This window comes from Photinus pyralis, unplaced genomic scaffold, assembly GCF_008802855.1.
Source record: "Photinus pyralis isolate 1611_PpyrPB1 unplaced genomic scaffold, Ppyr1.3 Ppyr1.4_LG3b, whole genome shotgun sequence".
NCBI lineage: Eukaryota > Metazoa > Arthropoda > Insecta > Coleoptera > Lampyridae > Photinus > Photinus pyralis.
Genome location: NW_022170510.1, coordinates 11,858,540 through 11,880,237, shown reverse-complemented (window position 1 = coordinate 11,880,237; position 21,698 = coordinate 11,858,540). Strand labels below are relative to the sequence as shown.

At 35.3% G+C, this 21,698-nt stretch overlaps 1 protein-coding gene across 1 annotated transcript; it reads left to right on the top strand.

Moving 5' to 3' along the window:
* The first annotated feature begins 1,707 nt into the window (after window positions 1-1,707).
* On the top strand, window positions 1,708-3,586 carry LOC116166368 (cilia- and flagella-associated protein 157-like). The gene has a single exon (XM_031481323.1). It carries the CDS (start codon window positions 1,802-1,804, stop codon window positions 3,584-3,586), a length of 1,785 nt encoding a protein of 594 aa, XP_031337183.1. The 5' UTR covers window positions 1,708-1,801.
* Window positions 3,587-21,698: the final 18,112 nt, after the last annotated feature.

Sequence of the window (21,698 nt, the reverse complement as noted above, 5' to 3'; positions counted from 1 at the left end):
GTCGTCGAATTTGGTCTGGGGATTGGTGCATTAATATTTCTAAGAACTCGTGGTTTAGTCAAGCTAAATTCATTTCACTTGAGGTAGAGTCTGCCGAATTTACGGCGTTGGAATCACTTTGTATAAAGATCTATGGAGGTGGAGCGAATACAATTAATGGACTACGGAAATTAATGCCTATTTTACCATCGAAACCAGAAATTATTCCTCCGACCAAAAATGCACTACTTCTACACTGCAAACGAGCAATCTATTAGGCAAGCATTTGGGTATCGGTTTTCAAAGCAGTAATTAGCGCACCAGATCCAGATGCACTTGAACATGGTTGGCAAAAGAAAGATCGAAGGCTTCTTCTCATATGGACAACAAACCCCAAGCAATCAAATTTTTACTTTTTGGACTAGTCCGAAAAGTACTTACCTACTTTTTGACAGTTACCATGGTTATATCGACGATTCCCGAAATCGCCCATTTTTTGTACCAAAAAGTGTGACAAAATAGCGTCTTATTCAGGTGGTTGGAGAAAAAAATATTACCTACACTGTTGTGATACAATAGGGTAAGAGAATAAGGGACCTATGAGATACAATATACTATTTGAACAGAACTTATTGTTTCAATATTTCTAACCTACATTAATATTTCCTTATTACTGTATTTTCTTGCATATTGTTTTATTAGCAGTCCATTTTTTAAACATTATACAGGTAAAATATGGGTAGCTGATGTACTATAAAAACGGATTACACCTCGGTAAGTATAATGGAAGCAATTTTTATTGGCCGGGATTATTAGGTTTAAAAGAGAAAGAAACAAATTCCAAAAATGTTTCTTGTGATTTACAAGTATCCCCTGAAGTATCCAAATAAAAAAGAAATTTTTTTCAAATTTTGCGAAAAACCGTAGGTGAAACAGGTTATAAAAATGTTTATTCGTAAGTTATAAGTTTTAATAACGTTTTACCTGTGTCATAAAGAAAAAAAATAATTCGCGAATTTTTCAAATTTTGGCAAATTTCGCGAAAACCGTTCGCGAAACGCGATTTGCATTTCTCATAAAAGTTCTGTCTTATTTTATTATCTTTCCCATGAGCCCAAGATCATGAAAATCAGACAAGTGGTTACTGAGATAGAAGCATTTTTCCGAATTAGCGAAATTGCGCACTTTGTGACGTCATCAAACCGGAAGTTACCGGTGGATACACCGGCCTCCCTTCCAAATTTGATTAGAGGACCCCAATAAACAATATTCGATGGGCGGCCAAACTTTAACAGTCATGGTAACTCACTAGTAGTGCATATTCATACCTACTAATGTAGGTACTTTGAATGAAAGTAGAACTGTATGGGGAAAGAATCTCGTGCCTACTTTTCCGGTCCTAGCATTAATATTATTAGGAGGAAAACACGCTCCCGTCATTTATGTTTGTATAATGACTTTTTAACTTGTTAATTTTGATCTATCCAAAAGCTATTTTGAAAAAAGCCATGTTCCCGCCAGTACTGAAATATTTTTATGTTATCCGATCCCACTAGTAAATTTGTCTTCAATTTAAGGCCAATACCGTATGAGGCAGCAGGGCTGCGGCAGCCAGACTATGGTGATTAATCCGACACTTGAATGCTCGCGCACTAGGCGAGCTCAAAGAAGATCAATATTTTGTCGAATATTTATACTATTGACGTATACAATAATTGAAATGTCAAAGTTATAAATGTCATGGTCAACAACAAAACTATTTTTTTTACAGAGAGTAATTGCTAATTTTTTATATATTAAATTAAATACCGCCTAATACACAATGCCAAAGGCAAAAAAGGGTGGAATGGTAAAGAATGCCAAAACACCAGATATCAGTGTTGCCACGGCAGTTGATAAAGCATTTTATGAACTAAAAATCGAGGATTTGAACAGACGATTAGCAAGAATTAGATCGCTGAACGAAGAACTGGAAAATAAAAACGAAGAACTAGAAACCCGTTACAAAACCTTAGACGAAGACCGCTCAGATGTCATAAGTTACCTTAAACGAGTGATGCAAGACAAGGTCCAGGAGAATAAAGATTTAAATACAAGAATCACACAGTTGGAGGAAGCACGTGTTCAAGATGACCTCAACTGTAAGTCTGTCATAAAAGAAATGAAGGCAGACTACAAACTTTTGCATGAACAGCTAACCTCTGAAATAAAGATGTTAAACGGAAAGATAAATTCCTTAGACGAATTTAGACAACAAAAGGAAGAATTGATGAAGAAATTCATAGCACAGGAGCAAGCACTTGATGAGCAGGAAGTTAGGCATAAACGAGAAATGTATGACATTGAGAAGAAGTTTGTTATGGGAAAAGATCAATTAAAAAGAGATATGGAAGCTCGCCTGATGGAACTCTCATCAGATTTTCAAAATGTAACTGAAATTCGAATTGCTGCTACTACTAATAGGGTTGTAAGGGAAAACATTGCAATTAACAACGAATTAAATACGATGATTGACACGCACCAACGACTTTACGACGAAAATGAGCTTCTTAAGGAGAGTAACAAGACTTTTAAATTGGAAGCAGAGCTGCATAATACAGAAAAGAAGAAAGCTGTCTCTAGGTCATCAACTCAAACTAAGCTTATCTGTAAAATAACGTCTGAGTATGAAGATATGAAACGAAGGTTACGCAAATACAAAAACATAGAAGCCGATTCAATTAAGCTAAGAAGTGAACTTGGCACCCTACTGAAGGAAAAGGAGAATCGCCAATTCCACATCTGCCTATTGGAACAAAATCTGCATGCCAGTAGATGTGAACGTGGAGCATTAAAAACGGAACTCGATTATTGTAAAGATGAGTTGGGCCGTTTAACGACGATTTTATATGAATCTTTAATGTCCATAAAAGTGGAGTTAATGAAGAAGCCGACACCAACTAAAAGGGCCGCAAAAGCGCCTAATCGTGAAACTCTACTCAATAACCTTATCATTTCAATGAGCCGAGCCAAGGAAGAAAAACCATTACATTCTTCCTTAGAATCGGTTGAGTCCGTTTCTCTACTGTATTCTCAAGGGGACTTGGGACTTGTGCCAAAACCGGTTGTCTTAAGATCCAAGTTTCCCACAAGAAATCATAAGGAAATACAAATGGGGCCCAGTTTCGAAACTTTACTGGCTAATTATGTTCCGCCGGTAATTAGCCAATCGGAAATCAGTGAAATGGATGAAAACGTAGAAGAGATAGCGCAATCTGTCACAGTGGATGAATTTTTCATTCCAAAGGAAGTGCCAGAGACATCCGAAGACGAAATAGAGGTGTTTGGTGAAAGTACCGAATTAGAAACAGCTTCAAGTTCCACTACTTCCGTTTCAGAATACGAGCATGTGCTGAGAGAATCCCATCAAATATCTCAAGCGGCGGCGGAAACTGTGCAAATTATTCAAGATGAGATAGAGACGAAAGAAGTCGATACTGTGCAATTAGAGTCGGACGTGGAGGAGTCGGGCGAGGGGGAGTCGGGCGCGGAGGAGTCGGGCGTGAAGGAGTCAGATGAAGCTTCAGAAGAAGAATTCGATATTGATGACCTTGAAAATCGACTCTAATGAAAATAACATACTAATTTATACTATACTACTTTATACATTACCTATAGTATTTGTAATATACTTAATAGATATTGTTTTAGGGATACAGATATTTTTGACTATAGTAATTGTGGTTAAAAAACTACCAATCAGCCCTGTAATGTATCTCAAACGTCAAACTTAACTTAACTAGTGTGTAATCATTAATCAATGACTAAACATTGATTAAACAAAATGGCAGAAGCTACCGAAGACATTACCACATTAATTTCCCTCTCCTACTAGGTACCCGACTCAGAATAATTCTAATCGTTTAATTGAAGTTATACACAATGATATGATACAAAAAAAGAATGTAAAAATATTGTGTTTATAAGGAATTGTAGTTTTCTAATCACTCTTTTCAAATTCATTGCCATCAGTCCCATCTATGGAGTGCTAATTGATTTGAACACATACGTTTCCGCTTTATTGAATGCAGAGCACTCTGTACTGCAGTTTCGTATACCTAGGGAAGCAACTGCAGGAAAAAGGACGAATGTAGGTACAGGGATGGGGAACGCAACTACATTTTAGTGCACATCCAAGTTTGGGAGATGGCGTAATATGCCTAACTTCTGTGCATTTAAAATAATATGAGTACGATTTTGTAGAAAATTGAAATCTCACAAATACGGCAACCAGAAACATTCAAAAACGTTACTATGTTATCACTGCTAACACGCATCCTTACGGTAAATTTCCCTTATAGAAACTCGCTCAAGTGATAACACATTAAATACACGGTTGTTAAACGAAAAACAGCTGCTAAAGAAAATCCCAAGTTTCTGCCTCATGAAACATTATTTGATATACTTTTGCGACATTTTCCACAACATATCTTACGATGGAAGGTTCGTAGTGCCGTTTGCGGTATAAGGGAGCGTTTTATATAACCATTAATTTATAAAAGACCCAGAAAACTATGAATCTCGGCGATCTGAAGCGTAGAGAATATGGAAATTTTAGTCAACTACGTCTACATTTTATTGAATTTTATTTTAATATGCTTTTCTAATTACGCCTGGTTGAAGTTGAGCTTTCATGAAAATGGAAATTTTGTCGCTTATTTTAGTACGCAAGCAGTGTGTAACTTTGGTAAAATAAAACTGGAGAAAGCTTTGTAGATCCGTCTCGTTTTACGGGTGGATATTCCAACATTTTCTGTTATAATTTTTCTTTCTTTCATTTTTATTTCGATTAAATTATTTCTTATATGCACATACAGAGAATTTTTACCACCCGCACATTAGTAAGGGCGGTATTGCATTGGGGTACAAAATTACACTCCTTTTTTTGACGAAAATACATGTTTTGAAGCACCAGGATCCGAATCAAATAAAATCTCGATGATGTCGGTGTAGTTGATCTGTCTATCGGTCTGTCGGTCCAGCGGTACTCTCATTTCCGGCTAAACGGCTGACCCGATTGGAACCAAATTTGGTACCTACACATATTCTTAGACATACAAGGGAAGAATTTAACGCGTAGTATCTGTGCTAGCCACATCATTTTTTTTTAAAAGTAAACATACCCCATATGTATACACAGATACCACCCACACCCCTGCGCGTGCACGATTCCGGCCTTTTATGCCTATGATTATGAATATGTGTACTAAATTGGTTCCAATCGGTTCAGCCGTTTAGCCGAAGATGAGGGAGACCGACAAACCGACTGACCGATCCACATCATCAAGGTTTTGTTGGATTCGAATTCCTGGTGCTTCAAAACCTGTATTTCCGTAAAAAAAATGGGAGGTCATTTTTGAACCTAATGCAATACCTCCCTGACATATGAAATAGGCTGCTCTATGCATGCGCGAGAGTAGGACAGAGATCCCCTTGTGGCCCTCTCTCTCGGATCGCGCTAATCGACGGAGTGCGCGTTCCAATATAATTATGGGCCAGTGAACCAATACGTTTTAAATAATTGTGAGGTATGTGAATGGGCGGAACTCGCCTTCGGAATTCTTAACTTTAACAAGATTGTAAAATTCGAATGAGAGCTTATATAGCTTAATATTAGTAATACTAGAAATACCGGCCCCTACGGATCTGTGGGGCGCTCTACGTCAACATTCAGCATTAGTCTGTCGAAATGTAGAAAATAATGTTAAATATATCTAATTATCAAATAAAAAAACTCTGCATGTAAGAATTGACCCCCCCCCCCCGTGGCAGGTGCAACCATTATGTAATGTAAGGCAATTTATCGTCAACTTTGTTATCAATTTTGCGTTGTTAAATCATTAAAGTGAAAGTTCTATTTTAATTATGAGTACTTTTATTACTTTTGTTAAAAGGATGATTTAATTTATTAGCGAAAATAATGTGTTTTCGTAGAAAAATGTTATCAGAGATGAGATAATTTAGCGTATAAATTTGGATACGTGACCTAAGGAGGGCCAAGAAAGGGGCGCGTGATTGCCTGTCGGTTGCTACGTGTTCGGTAATTGGAGGAACATTTTCGAATTTTGGAAAGTAGAAAAGTGACTTTAAATATTGAAGTTGGTGTTAGAAACGGGTCTTTTGCCAATTTCGAGGCCGGGTTGCTGTTCGTTAAACTTTTAACAGATGCGCGCAAAATTTTGTGGCAAGTTTGCCTTTTTAGTGTCCACAAAGTTGTTCTGATTTTAGTGTCCACAAAGTTGTTCTGATTTTGATTTTTGATAAACTTAGTTGCTCGTCAAGCAAATTTTAGAACTTTTTGTCAAGAAATCAGTCGAGTTTATGTTGAAAGTTTGAAAAGTTAAAATTTTGTTGTTTTCGTCTATTGTTCGAACAGCCATCGTCTCATCGTTCTTGTTGTAGCCAGTCAGTCTAATTCAATGCAGTAAAATGACGTTCCTTGTGTCCCGAAGAAGAAAGAAGGGTACGTTACGCTAATAAGCCCCCCAGGTATGATCATGAAATTGATAGAAATGGATAGAGGACACCTTAATAACACGTTTAGATTAAAAAAATTTGCGGAAGAGGGCCTAAATTTTCCACAATCTTAATTAAAAGTTCACCTCATTTTTTGGAAATCTGGTGTTATTTTACGTATATTTTGTAATTCATAAGTTGGTGAAACTGAAAAATTTTATGTGACAGCTCTTTTTCCCCTAATAAACAAAGGTGACAGTAAATTTTTGTAGGAGGTTATGTTAACTTCTTCGTCTACTAAAATGAAATATGTTGGGTTTAACGTGTATATTAAGAGAATGTAATAAAAGTAGTACAACAGGTATAATATACAATACAATTTTAGGTTTTGTTCGACTTAAACACCAAATAAGCGACACTTCCATGTGACTAACATTTTAATAACACCACTTTTTGAAGCTTATACAGTCTAAACTTGAATGCATTAGGGAAGAAGGATGTCGTAGAGAAGGTTGCATGTGGCAAAAATTTCTTGGTATCGATCACCGAGAGGGGAAACCCGGTCCACTTTGATTGGTAGAATTTTATTATTAATTTGATTTGTACGTGTGTTTGAATAAATGTTGTCTTTGTTAATTCATGTAAATCGTGTGTTTATTCGAACCCTGTAACGATCCAGATAGATGTCTCAATCAATTTGTTGATCCGTACCCAAAGTTTGTTTCAGGTGTTTTCAAAATTTATTTAGGTAATTCTTCTTGTAATTCAAGGAATTTGATCGTGGCCGTTATTTGCCATAAAATTTGATATTTGAAGTCGGGATTGGAATTTTGCATTCACTTCATTATTGAATGTGCTACATAGTTTACTAGATTATGGCGAGGTACGTGTTAAAATATACTGGATTCCAATTATACATGACATTTATATAAAATAATAATAAATTAATAGAATTATACTGTCGCTAATTACAATCGTCAAAATTGTTAAATTTAAAAAGGGGTTAGACAGTCTCGCTCTAGGGTACGTTTTCTAGCCTCTAGCGGTTAGCGATTAGAAACTTCCTCTTAAATTAGTTCATCATTTTTTTTGAATTTTTTGAAAAATGCTATATGTATTAATGAAATGAGTAGAACCCGTTTGTAGCAAAACCTAAAAATGTGAATTGTCCCTATTGTCCGCTTCATATAAATATTATATACTCGTACATAGATCGGTACCGTGTGTAAGTTCTTTCTTGTGATTTTTTAATAACATACATTTACCCGTGCATAAAATAATGTATGCGTTTCAAGCATAACTTGCTTTTATGACGGGTGATAAAATCCGCCATCAAAACTTCATTACAAATGAAATTCAAAATATTTGTCATAGGTCTTGTTAGTGACATAATCATGCTGCACTATAACATTTTTAGCGCATTTCCACAAAAATAAAAAAAAATGCGCTATTGTGGCCACTTTGTTTTAATTTAAACGAAAATTTGATTCAGAGGCACTTGGGATAAAGGAAAATCAAACGGCCAATTTCAAAATTTGGTTTTGCGCATGCGCAGTGCCAACTTTTTTATTTATGGAAGAATTTAAACGAAATTTGATACAGAGGCACTTGGGATAAAGGAAAAACAAACGCCAATTTCAAAATTTGGTTTTGCGCATGCGCAGTGCCAACTTTTTTATTTATGGAAGAATTTAAACGAAATTTGATACAGAGGCACTTGGTATAAAGGAAAATCAAACGCCAATTTCAAAATTTGGTTTTGCGCATGCGCAGTGCCAACTTTTTTATTTATGGAAGAATTTAAACGAAATTTGATACATAAGCACTCCGAATAAAGGAAAATCAAACGCCAATTTCAAAATTTGGTTTTGCGCATGCGCAGTGCCAACTTTTTTATTTATGGAAGAATTTAAACGAAATTTGATACAGAGGCACTTCGAATAAAGGAAAATCAAACGCCAATTTCAAAATTTGGTTTTGCGCATGCGCAGTGCCAACTTTTTTATTTATGGAAGAATTTAAACGAATTTGATACATAGGCACTTGGGATAAAGGAAAATCAAACGCCAATTTCAAAATTTGGTTTTGCGCATGCGCAGTGCCAACTTTTTTATTTATGGAAAAATTTAAACGAAATTTGATACATAGGCACTTGGGATAAAGGAAAATCAAACGCCAATTTCAAAATTTGGTTTTGCGCATGCGCAGTGCCAACTTTTTTATTTATGGAAGAATTTAAAAGAAATTTGATACATAGGCACTTGGGATAAAGGAAAATCAAACGCCAATTTCAAAATTTGGTTTTGCGCATGCGCAGTGCCAACTTTTTTATTTATGGAAGAATTTAAATGAAATTTGATACTTAGGCGCTTGGAACAAAGGAAAATCTAACATTAGTTTTAAAATTTAGGTTTGCGCATGCGCAGTTCCAACTTTCTTATTTAGAAAAGAATTGCAATGAAATTCTTCGCATAAACTGAAATTGAAGTAGCACGTCAACAATGGATTGCCCATGCGCAACGCTATCTTTCATATTTGTGGGCGGATTTTTACGATTTTAACAGAAGTTGCATCTTACAAATGGGAAATGAATGCAAGTGGAAATGCGCTTTATGTAAATCGTTTACGATTACTTTTTAACTTGTTATATTGTTATATGCCAATTTAGTTACATGAGTAATTGCTGAGGGTCTCCATATGAGGAAGCTACCTTAAACAGCTAACAAGTAACAACCTACCGAATTGAAATATTTTGTTAAAAGTACATCGCCCTCGTTCCTAGTTCTTTAGTGATTTCTATGACAATACATCAAGTACTTGCATACAGACGGCAAAATGTATTTATCATCAATCATAGCGAAACGTCTATACTTCGAGAAAGTTGACGTAAGTGTTGCACTTTAAGAAAATGAAAACGGATCGATACATAAGGCACGTCTACACACGTGTTGGATTAGTTTTAGTTGAATAAATTCGGCATGTGCAACAATAATTTATTACAGCTAGACATAATTTGCTTTTTGTGGAAACTAAATAGCCGAATGTGAATACTACTAAGAAAAATTGGTGGCTATTCCAAGTTATACATCACAACATGAATCGACGTAACAATCTTTTACAAATTGAATAACCGATAAAAGGGCATCGCGCGCGTTTTTCTATTATGATATAGGGTCCACCTGGCACCCAAACGCACTCGGACGTAAAATAACCAGAAAATTATAGAAAAAAAATTACAACATTTTTGGGGTGAATCTGAAAAAGGTAATAAAATATGTTGAACAACTCAGCCCACCAAGGGATGCATTGTTAGCCAGGCAAACTGACTTTAGATGCTACGACTTTTAATGTAGCGAATCTAATTACAACCCCGTACGAGTACGTGTATCTAATACCGAAAACTTACCTTCATTCAGAAGCCACTTCACGTAAGTCTTGCCTAATGCCTTCGGTTTCTATTCGATAGTAGACTTAAATCATTAACTTTAGGCGCATTATGCGCGTGACGAGGATGTTGCCAACCGTGAAATAATGACTAAGTAGTCTGTTTACCTTTACAAAGCCGGAGGTTTGTATGCATAACTGTACCTTCCCTTAGAAGTAAGCGTTTAAATGGATCAACGTTTTTCATCTTGACAATTAGGTATCCAACTTTATGTTGATTACCATTTTATTTTTAGTCTTTAAGACTGATTAAAAACGTGTTTTCCGCACTCCGAACAAAATCATCGTATGAGGAACTCTGCATAGTGTCACTAACTTTACTGTTCCAATAAAAATACTGAAATCTGCAATAGCTATTTATATATCAAGTACATAAACTGGGTCTTTATGGACGAGCCGTTTATTTATCCGAGCGAGCTTGTGAGCGAGGCACAAATAAACAAGACGAGTCCCCATAAAGCCTATTTATGGACGCGATATATACAAAGCTTTATGTACGACTGCAACAACCTTTAAAAATGAAAATTTCATGGAATTCAATAAACGATAAAATCTATACATCATTGACAACAGATGTCAAGTATTTGTTAAGTATTTCTAAAGTATTTGAATTTACCTTGGATTGACACCTAAGTACGACTGTCACATTGACAGGCGACCGTGTTACTTTCATTATGGACTAGGCCATAATATTGCAAATTATGGCCACTAATTGCGACTGTAATCATCGCATTATCAAGCACTCGAACATAAAATTAATTGATGGTTCTACATAAATATAAGTGTCCCTAAAAATACATCAAAGATCAAGTTCCAAAAGATTAATGAGGGGTAGATAGCATCTTGTTCACGGATCTCGATTTGATTTTAATGTCTCTGAAGTCTGAAAATGCAAGGTCAATGATATTGGCATATTTATAAATACTTAGTAAAAAATTTGCTGTAGCTAGTAGCATAGTGTAAGAGTAGGTACCTACAGATACCACCCGCACATCTGCGCATGCGCGATTCTACCCTTTTATGTCCGATATAATCGAGATTTTGCCTGATTCGGATTCCTGTCTTTCTTAAAGTTAAGTCGAACCTAAAATCTATGGCAACGTTTATTAAGACAATCGTTGCCATGGTACTTAAGTTATGCTTAACTTTAAGGGATACTTAATTTTGACGGTGCAATTGGCCATCATTATAAGAACGTAGTAGATGGCACTGATTTTTGACATTAACACCCGATGATAGTTGAACTGTTTAGCTGGCAACCGAAACCACCCGCTTGCAAGATTCGTCGCTCCTTTTATTTTTCAGCGTAATACTGACTCGTGTTTTAGCCAATCACAGTGAAGGTCAAAGCTCCCCTATGCTTTCTACCGCTATCCTTCTTATAAGGAATAGAGTATAGATACAAATGCTATCAAAAATGTTCTCTTAATCCAGCAAATATGTTCAAACATATGCCGCCTACTAGGTTACTATTTCTTCAAAAACATGTGCCTGGTTATTCACTGTGTTCCCCACCCCCTTCATTTTCTAAATTCTGCAAAAATAGGTAATAGGTCGTTTGGCCTAAGCACATTTTTTCAAATTTGGTAGTATTATTTATACAGGGTATCCCAAAAGCGGCCCACAGCAACTTGAAAATGTTAAATGGGGCAGTTGGTGTAAAGCTTTAAGATTTATGGAAGATAGATCTATATTATCTATATTATCTTTAACGATGTTTGAGATAGAGGCTGTAGAATTTTAAAGAAAGTGTTACGGCTTAGTGCTTGACGATCGGGTTGAGTTTATTTATGGTGTCAATCGAAAGTACTTCTAGTGCGTTTTTTCAACGATCTATTCATGGGAAACTTCTCCTTAGCTCTTCAACGTTAGTAAAACAAAAGTTCAAGGTATTTACCTAGAGTTCTGTTCGGCTAGCGAATACTCCTAGATTTGATAACTTTTTTGTCAATCCATTCGCGTTGTGTTTAGTTCACCCATCACAGGTAATTATTACCTTTTATCGGGAACTTCGTGACCGCGACTCATCTTAATCTGTTGTCTGTTAATGACCTCATAGAATAACAGATTAAGAATTAGTGTAGGTACGATATTTTCATACGTCTATTGATCATGGCAGTTATTTTATATAGGGTATTCCTAAATATGATGTAAATACGGAAGGTTTTTTTTCTTATTTTATGACTAAAACTCATAGTTCATATAAATATAAGTCCATAAACCCTTTGTTACTGATGTACCGGGTGTAAAAATTTACAGATTTTTTTAAAGTTTTTTTTTTCCATATCTCTTGCAGTGTTTTGCTCAAATTTGATATATAAGTTACGCTGACGGGCTTACATCTGGTGATGTCAATGATACTGAGAATCTACACGGTGTTGTTTTTTTAGAGGTCATGTTCCATTTTTTATACCGGAACTTTATTTTCGATACGCCACTGGTAGATATTGTAAAATAAAAATAAATTTTCGATAGGTAGTTAACTAAATGAAAGTAAAATTTGTAAAATAGTCCAGTAGACCCTAACTTTATTTGAATAATTCCTTATTTTTATTATTTTCGACAGTTCGCATTTGAAATTCTCTTGTCCTCGCATATGATTACAAATTGTTTCAATTGTACAGTATACGGACTCTTTTTCGAGATCAGTGAGGGACGGAGCCTGGGAAGGGGGGTTAAAAATTAATTTAATCGAAAGAGGGGGTGGAGGGGGAGTGAAACTGGTTTTATCCTTCATGGCACTTTAATGAAAGGTCTCAACGGAAAGTATTAATTTCTACCAAACATAGTTTCCCTCTTCGACCTCTTATCGTGCACGAATATATTTCCCTTATATCTCCAGAACGGATTGTCGGAAGAGGGTAGTCACAATGGGCGATGGGGTGCCTGGAAGAAATATATCCATGGGTAATGTCAACACTTTAAGAGAGAATATCTCGAAAACGGTTTGTCTGAGGAAAGTACTCTCAAAGGCAAAATGAATCGACTGGACGAGAAATATCCATTGGTAAAGTCGAAGCAACTACCTTGAGAATGAAACATCGGGAGAGGGTCATAAAAGGATTTTGAGTGCATGTCAGTCGGCCTTTGTTGTTTATGTGTAGAGGGCCTCGTCCCCATTAATCATCTACCAAGAAAGTAAGAATCGATAGCATACTTACTTCTACCTTATAACTCAACCATTTACTAAGCTATTTCGGTTTAAAGAAAATGTGCTCAATCTACACAAGAGTTTTGCACAATTTATACTGGTTCTTTAAAAATAACGAAGTTACTATCTACTTCCGGAAGTGCGGCCTTTTTCAAAGTGTTTAACATCGATTCGGCCTTCAGAGTAACTCCTAAGTACAAATTTGGAAAAACCTACCTATTTAACTTTCCAAGAAACGTTTAACTAAAGCTCCCAAAAAAGTGGTACTACATTCAAGTATGCAGTACTCTTTCAATCGCGTCATCGAATATGAGCCATTTGCACCGAACTGAAGATTTTCTAGTTTAATATTAGATAAGCCACCAAGAAAAAACATAAATGCAGAAAGTATAATTATACATCAATAATGTCTAGGTTTTTTTTGTAGATCCCTGGAAACGTGTGCTTTCGAACAATTATTCAACATTAATACGATAACTGGCAATAAATAATTTTTGTATCAATTGTAATCATAATCATAATAAAGAGTGCGTTATCGTATAATCTCTATTGACAAAACATTCTGTTGCCAATTAGGAACTTTTAACAACGTTTAGAGTTATTGTGTCCGGTCGTTAATGGTTGTTTCAAATCGCACGTGGCTTGCGGATAAATGCATGCAAGGGGATTGCGTTTACAAAGCTCTCATTGGCACATAGCATTTTTAAACGCACGACAGGAAGCAAAGTCACGTGTCCGAAGTCTTCAAATTTTGAGTACAATTACTCCATTATTAGTCTTACAGGGAACTTCACACCCCTTACTGTGTTAATTCATGACTGGCAACATTGACTTTATAGTCATTTATCAAAAAGCAATCGATAAATTAGGTACCTAACACATTCCGTCTTTACAATTGAAACCGCATATAAACTCTCTCAATACACGGTATCGTGAATCGGCACTTCGGGTAATTAAATGAGACATACATTATTTACCCCTAAAGCATCCACAATATTCCTTGCGAAATTCATTTCAGCAAAATCTTTCGTCCTCGAGAGCCACGGACACTTTTGCCGTTTGACAAATATCGTTTAACGGCAAAGGTTCGAAACCTTTACACATGCTTAACTAAAATCCACTAATAAATTGAATGAATTGCAATATTAAAAGCTCCAACTTGTTAAAGAGGGGTCGAGGGACAGATGACACTCGAAACTGTTGGCTCATCCCTTTGTTATGGAAATATTATTACCATTGAACAGATCGACAAATACGTTTCGCTTTTCCAATTATTAGTCTGCGTGACATTCACACAATTCCGAAAATGTTTGCAATTACTTAAATGTATTACCGGTATTACATTTCTAATTTATTTTGTGTTCCGCTTGAAAATAAAGTTTATTTTTTCTGATCACCACCCTCGTAGGTCATTTGATATAAAAATAATAGTAACAGGGGTGGTCGTTTTTAATTAAACCTATCTGGCACGTACTACATACTTTGAAATTTTATTATAACTATACTGAAAACACCTTATACTATGCTTATATTGCTTAACCTCATTTATTTAAAAGCCTCCTCAAACGTAAAACTAGGAATCCTTAGTTATTTTGGGTCTTCATTGCATTCAAACACCTTAAAGATATGTAACAAAATTCGTAACCATTTGTCCAGTTATCATTTCTAAAGATATGTCAAACGCTTTTCAGTGGAATTTTTGAGTTCTGGATAGAGTTTTGAGTCGATCTACAAAAGATTTTGCTCTAAAATTAATCAATGTGTATTTATTAACTTATACCAACCAGTTATAAATAAGAAATGTACGTGATTATAAAAGTAGCCTAAACTATTCCCATTGGTTTAACAACCATCTGAGCGGGTCGTCCATGAATCACATGCGGTTTTTTAGTAACTTTTAATCCCCCTCCCCTTAGTGATCCGTGGTGAGGTTTAAGACTAACCGCCCACCCCTACCCAAAATCACATGTATTTTTTAGTACAAAGTATTTCAAAAGTTTTCAAAATATCTTAATATCTAGTACAAGCATAATTATACTATGGTACAAGTAAGTAGGTACCTATAATCTAATTTAATTGTAGAAAAATAAGGACCGTGATAAAAATGTTCAGACAGGCATTAAGGTTGCAGGTTTAAAAATCGCGCGTTTTAGTGAAAAAATATATACACGTGATTATTTCATTACACCCCCCCCCTTTCTCCCCCTTATCATATTTCGTGACTTTTTCGAAGCCCCTCCCCCCCTCTTCGAACGTCATGTGATGGATGACATCTGAACAACAACGAAGTTTTAAATGTAAGGATACTTCCAGCAAGTTGGTGCAGCACATATTGCAATTTTGTTGTTGTTGAAAGATCTCCATAACTTTTGGGAAGCAGGTTAATGACTCCATCTATTATTGGAATTATAACTACGCAATTTTACCGCGCAGCGGCTGTCGATTGATACGTTCGTAATTCATTTTTCTTTGTCGAGAACCGTATTTGGTTACGCTTCATTACAAACCAACAGCTGAAGCGTAAGTTTATAACACATGGAATTTTAATTGCCATCATCCATATTTTATTAATCTCTAGCAATTGGATTTATTAAATTGGGGATTCCGAAAATATTGTTAGAACGGATTTTTGTGAAGTGATTGATGTGAATGAAATAGTTTTTTATACATTAAATTTCTTGTAAAAAAATTGTGTGAAACCAAAGTATAAAAATGTTTATTAATCAATACTAAATTACTTAGGTTGTCCTTGTATATACGGTAGCGGCCAAAAGTTATTGCCGACCAACTATATTACGCTACTGTACATTGACAGCTGGTATTATAAAGCCTGATTGGAAAGCATGATGTTATTCTTTGCAAAAACATCCATTATGCATTGTTTTTGTTTAGAAAAACGTGAGGGGAGCGTGAACATAGTGTGAAGAGGTCTTGTGAAAAATTTGTGAAGAATTTGAGGGGAACTTCAGGGAAGTTTAAGAAGAGATGAATGGGAATATATGGGGAGAACACGAAAGGAATTTAAAAACTTAAGAAGGATGTGAGTGAAACTTGAGGAAAACATAAGGAGGAACTTTAGGAGAAGGTGAGAATAACTTGAGAGAGCTGTGGAATTTTTTCAGGAAAACTTGGGAAAATCTGCCTAAATTAAATTGTGTCATCGAATTTAAACATATTGTTTACCCTAAAGCAGTTTGCAATTTCACTGTATGAAATTGTCAAAGTTCTTTTTATTTTCATAGAATGCATCATATTCTATACAAATCGAGCGTGAACATGCATCGTAGAACGTTGGTGTATGATGTCCACCAATTTTTCATGGAGGTCACATTTCTCTATTAATAGCTCGATTTATTTAGTCCTTCCACTTATTGCCAAACTATTACGAAAAATTTAAATTAATCAAAATTTATCTTGAACATTCTTGTTCGTATTTTGTTTAAGTTTATTACTTTGGATAAATTCATAGTCCAATAATTCCTCTCCATAGCCGTGTTTATTAAAAATACCATAACGTTTTTCAATCAGAAGGTAAAAAATTGGATTTATCATCGTAAGAAGCGATAAAATTGACATGAAAAATGAAATAGTCCTTCGCTGCTACTGCAATGCTTTGTGCTTTGCATTCAAGTGCTAGATCCCTCTATAGTATTTATAACCCTATTTTACCTCTCTATCTGCTTCCAATATGTATACTAATATACATCTTGCGAGATTCGAGTTCAATATTAAAACAGAAGCAAATATCTTCGTTTAAAAGGTATTCCTAGTAAAGCAGAAACGCGGAAATGATACAACTGCCCTTTTCTTATTTGAATAACTGAGGTCGGCAATTTTAGGCAATATCCCACATTAAATGTCACTTACCTAATCTTAATCGCATTTGACAGCAAACGCGCGACGGCAAATGTGAATAAAAGGGAACGGAACAAACGCATTTTCTATAATCTGGGATTTTATAACAATATAAGTTGTAATATATTCATTTTAAAAGCAATTTTCTACACATATTACCCCATTTCTGTCGGATTATAGACCCCATTGTTTAGCTATTGTATAGGTATAACTTGCACCTTGTTCTTTTCATGCGCGATGGATTTGTTTTGATACTTTAATATTATGTTACACTTCGTGATCTTATTATACCGATATTCAATTATTGCCCATTACGTGCTTACAAAAACCCCTATCGTCCAATAATGGTATTGAGTTTCTTTTCTGAGTTCTGACAGGAGTAATAGGTAATTATACAACGAGTGTAATAAATAGGAAGCAGTTGTTTACGTTATTTGCTTTTAACCAAAATTAAGGAAATTGTTGGGATAGATAAGCTCCTCAAAATGTGACAATTTACCGGATCATATACACCTGAATAGGTAATTCATAAATTTAAAAATTTCTTTTTTTGCAATACAGATTACAAAATGAACTAGTTATTGTACCAATGAGAAAAGGTAACTTCAAAGTTTCTTTTGGTACCTACATTTAAATGTGGCCACCGATGTGTTGCACAAGAAAGCGGATTTTCTTAATAAATACGAAATTCTAAACTTTGGTCCAAAGTTGGCTATGCGCATACACAATCCATTTCACGTGTACCTATATTCAGTCCGTGTTTAGTTAAAATATCAAAAAAAATTGTCCAACTTATTATGGAAGGTGCTATTAATGGCCACTTCCTTCGTCCGTCCGTCCAAGGCCTTAACTACTCATACAGTTTTCAAGATATTTCGTTCATTCTTTTTGCATTCGGTAGCTTATAGCTCTGGCACTAAAATTAAGAAAAAAAGTTGACGATTAGTGTGCGCATGCGCAGACTGGGCAATGTCAACATTCTTATTTATAGAGATATTTTTAGAAATTTTAACCAACAATTTTTCTAGTAAAGACAAGCATATCGCATAATTTTAAACATCAGATGTGCGCATGCGAAGGCTGCGCAATTCTAAGTTTCATAGTTATAGTTATCACATAAATAGTCCGTTACATGATCCTCGGGGAAATACTGATCAATTCATGGAAAATGCTCTGAAAGTTACTCGTCATAATAACCTTTTTTCATTTTTTTTTAATACATCCCGGTTTTTTACGAACAAAATGGTGTTTTTATTTTTTCAGATAAGCGAAAATTATCAAAGGAGCCCACTTCAAACTGAGGTGTTACTTTAGTTAGATTAATCTTATATATTGGGTAAATTCTCCTAAATAATTACAAATATCATTTTCAAAAAGATCTTAATTTACGAAAGTTTACTTAACAGTTCACGAAATTGAATACCCGAATTTAACATAAAAAGAGAGTTTCTGAACAAATACAAAGCAGAAAGTTATGCAAGTATATATAACCAAAAAATAACTGGGTCACAACCGCCTGCCGGATCAAAGAAGGAAGAATTCAAATTTCGGGTTGTTAAAAGTAAGTATGAAGGGTTAGATGAATTTAAAAATCGGTAGCCGAAAATTGTGTGTCTGTTGCCGTAGCGAGAGCTTTACGGTATTTTAATTGCAGCGGAAAACGAATTTGAAAGTATTAGGAGCAGTTAGTAATGAATAGGAGAAACATTTTTTACGCATAAAATTTAATTAAATTACAAAAGTACCATTTGTGAGGCTGAGGCATGAATTTAGAATTGTGATGATGTGAAACGAGATACTATAAATTCTTTAGAAACTACAGTCAAAAATTGCAAAGAATTTCAGAATTGGTAAAGTCATAGGTTTTAAAGACAAATATGCAATTCGATTCGTTATTCCTGAAAATGCATTACAAAATATATAAAACCAGGTGCCAAATTCTTGATAGAACAGTTTATTGCCTCAAACCAGATACTGTAAGGATCATCAGATCCTTTATAGTTTTACATTGTTATTCGTCGGTCCGTCCGTCCGTCCGACCGTTCGTCCGCCCGTCCATTTGTGAGCACTATAACTATTTGAAAAGTGGTCGATCGTTAAATTTGGCGTGCGTACGGGTACTCTGGACATGGAAGGATGGTACTGACTTTCAGGAATCTGACACAACAGCAACAAAAGTTATCGGACTTCGAGTGAATCGTGAACAGGAAAAACGGTGGGCTCAATGGAACATCACGCATCTAACAATTCTAATACAATCAACATTGACTTCAACTTCAAATAATATGATGTAATCAGGGTTCAATTCCAATTATAATAACAACCACATTTAAACTAAGAACAAAAATTGAAATTTACCTCATACATGATGGGATGACCCATCATTACTGCAGGTGCTGATACCAATAAAAAAATTTCACATTACTTTGTTTACGTAACAATACTTAGTAGTTACTCCCAGTACCTGCTGCAGCTCTAAAAATAAGCCACAAAATATGGAATTTGGGCATGTTCACTAATTACTCTTTGTATTGACACCTTGTTTTGCTGCTTTCGTTTGCAAAGTCTTATAAACTTAGCAGAATACCATATAACAAGCACTAAATTTCTAATTGGAGCATTGAATTAGCACTCACTTGTTCAGTTAACAATCCTCGGTAATAAATCACTAATTACATTGATTCTAACACTTTTTGATGTGTAGGTCTCCTAAACTACCTATACAGCTAGCATATAAGGTAAATTTAAAAAATAATGACAAATAGATTCTTAATTTAAGCACTAAATTAGAACTTAATTAGTTTTATGCTTAAACAAACGATAGACGATTTTATGTAAATAATAAGTCAACAATAACGCGACTACGATGCCAAGCGAAGTAGGTACCAGTACCATCCTATTTTGTGTATCAAGATGTAACTCCAGATGTAAGGAACCAAAAATTGGTAGGTATATATGTTTCGGCTATAAGCGTCAATCTAGTATTAACAATTTTTAAGATTAATAATATGATTCTATGATACAATACTTACTTTATAACTGAAATGACAGAAATGATGGATGCACCAATACAATTAAACGGCTGGTCTTATTCCAATTTAAAATAAACAATTGTAACAAATATAGCAAACGAGTTCCTGGGTCACTGAACACTTCAATCAGTTCTTCCTCGGGTGATGATAAACAAAACACTGAAAACAGAATTGGAAAATTCGAAACCATTCGGGAGTTATCTTGTCCACAGACGGACGGACGGATAGAAAGTCCAAAATCACGAGTTCGTTAATAAGCCTTAAACAGTACTTGATTGCAAACGTCTTTTACAGCATCAAGGAGTTTCTAATATACAATTCTTTGGTGACACTTAATTAATTGGTGATAAATATTCTCGTAAATATTATTTTTTTTATAGTTGTAAACTGTGATATTGTGTGTCATATTTTCTGCTTTTATTTTATTCGGTTGACGGGTGTTAAATACTTTAAGTGTTTTATTTACGTTATTATTATACCAATACCGAGCTCGCCTTCGGTTCGCACGGCCTGAGTGTGAGGCATGACGACGTGACTCATGAGATCATCCTACTATTATAGTAGACACTATATTAGACACTTTAAAGTTTAATCCTTGAAGAGTTGTCTTATAAACCAGATTTCACCATGACACCGTTGGACATCACAATAAACGCTAAATATTGTTCATTGTTGGATACTTGTCATCGTTGCTATCATTGACTGCAAATTTTCCGTTACTTTCTGATTCAAAACCGTAAGTAGGGTTATCTGTAAAGCATTACTCACATTGATCCAAACAACATAAGGTAAGGAATAAGGTTTCTTTGAGGAAATGAACGAAAATTCTTCACTTTTTACCATTTTTCTTAAAACATCCTCTTTGCGTTGTGGACTATCGTACAGATTTTCTATGAAGCAATGGATGCGTGGAGGAGAATCTGGGGGCTACATTGCTGCCATTTTATAGTTCTAAATATTTTCTTAAATTGCAGAACATGTTCCCAAGGATTTCTCTAAGTCGCTTGATGTTGTCTATCGTACAAGCGGATGATAGACGACAAGTGACACTTTTACGTACCACGTTTGCCGTTCCCCGACATTGGTGTCATTTGTCAAATGGGTTTGCACCAAAAATTGTCTTTATCCAAAAATAAAAACCATTGCAAGGTTGACGTGATAAATCTAAAAGGAAATAGCGAAAACACGAACCCCAGCTCATCGAAAACAAATTTACGGGAAAACCTGTAAAATTGTAAAAAAGACTTACCTACTGTAACTTGTAAAATTGCCCAAAAATTCGAAAAACTGTCTGCAATTTTAGAGAAGCACATTTTTGTGACAACTTCCAAACGTAGGCCATATCCAACCAGAACGATTAAACACCAGTTAGTGGAATATAAAAGTTGAACAAGAAAATCATTAAACAGTTTAAATAAAGCGTCGACACTGTTGCTGCTTCACACTTTCAGAACAGGTTTGCTCGCAGGTTCTGCCGCTGGTTCTGCAGCTTCTTTGAAGCACAACAAATACAACGTTGACAATGTTGCTGCAAACAAAATATTTCTTCAACAGCAAATCAGCTTTGCGATACAACACGGTAATGCAGCAAGTGTTTTGAGAACATTGCCGCGAAGCATTGGAATGGGAGACATTTTTTGTACTAAGATAATATATTTTTAGCGCATTTCCACAAAAATAAAAAAAAATGCGCTATTGTGGCCACTTTGTCCGCCCGTCCGTCCGTCCGTCCGTCCGTCCGT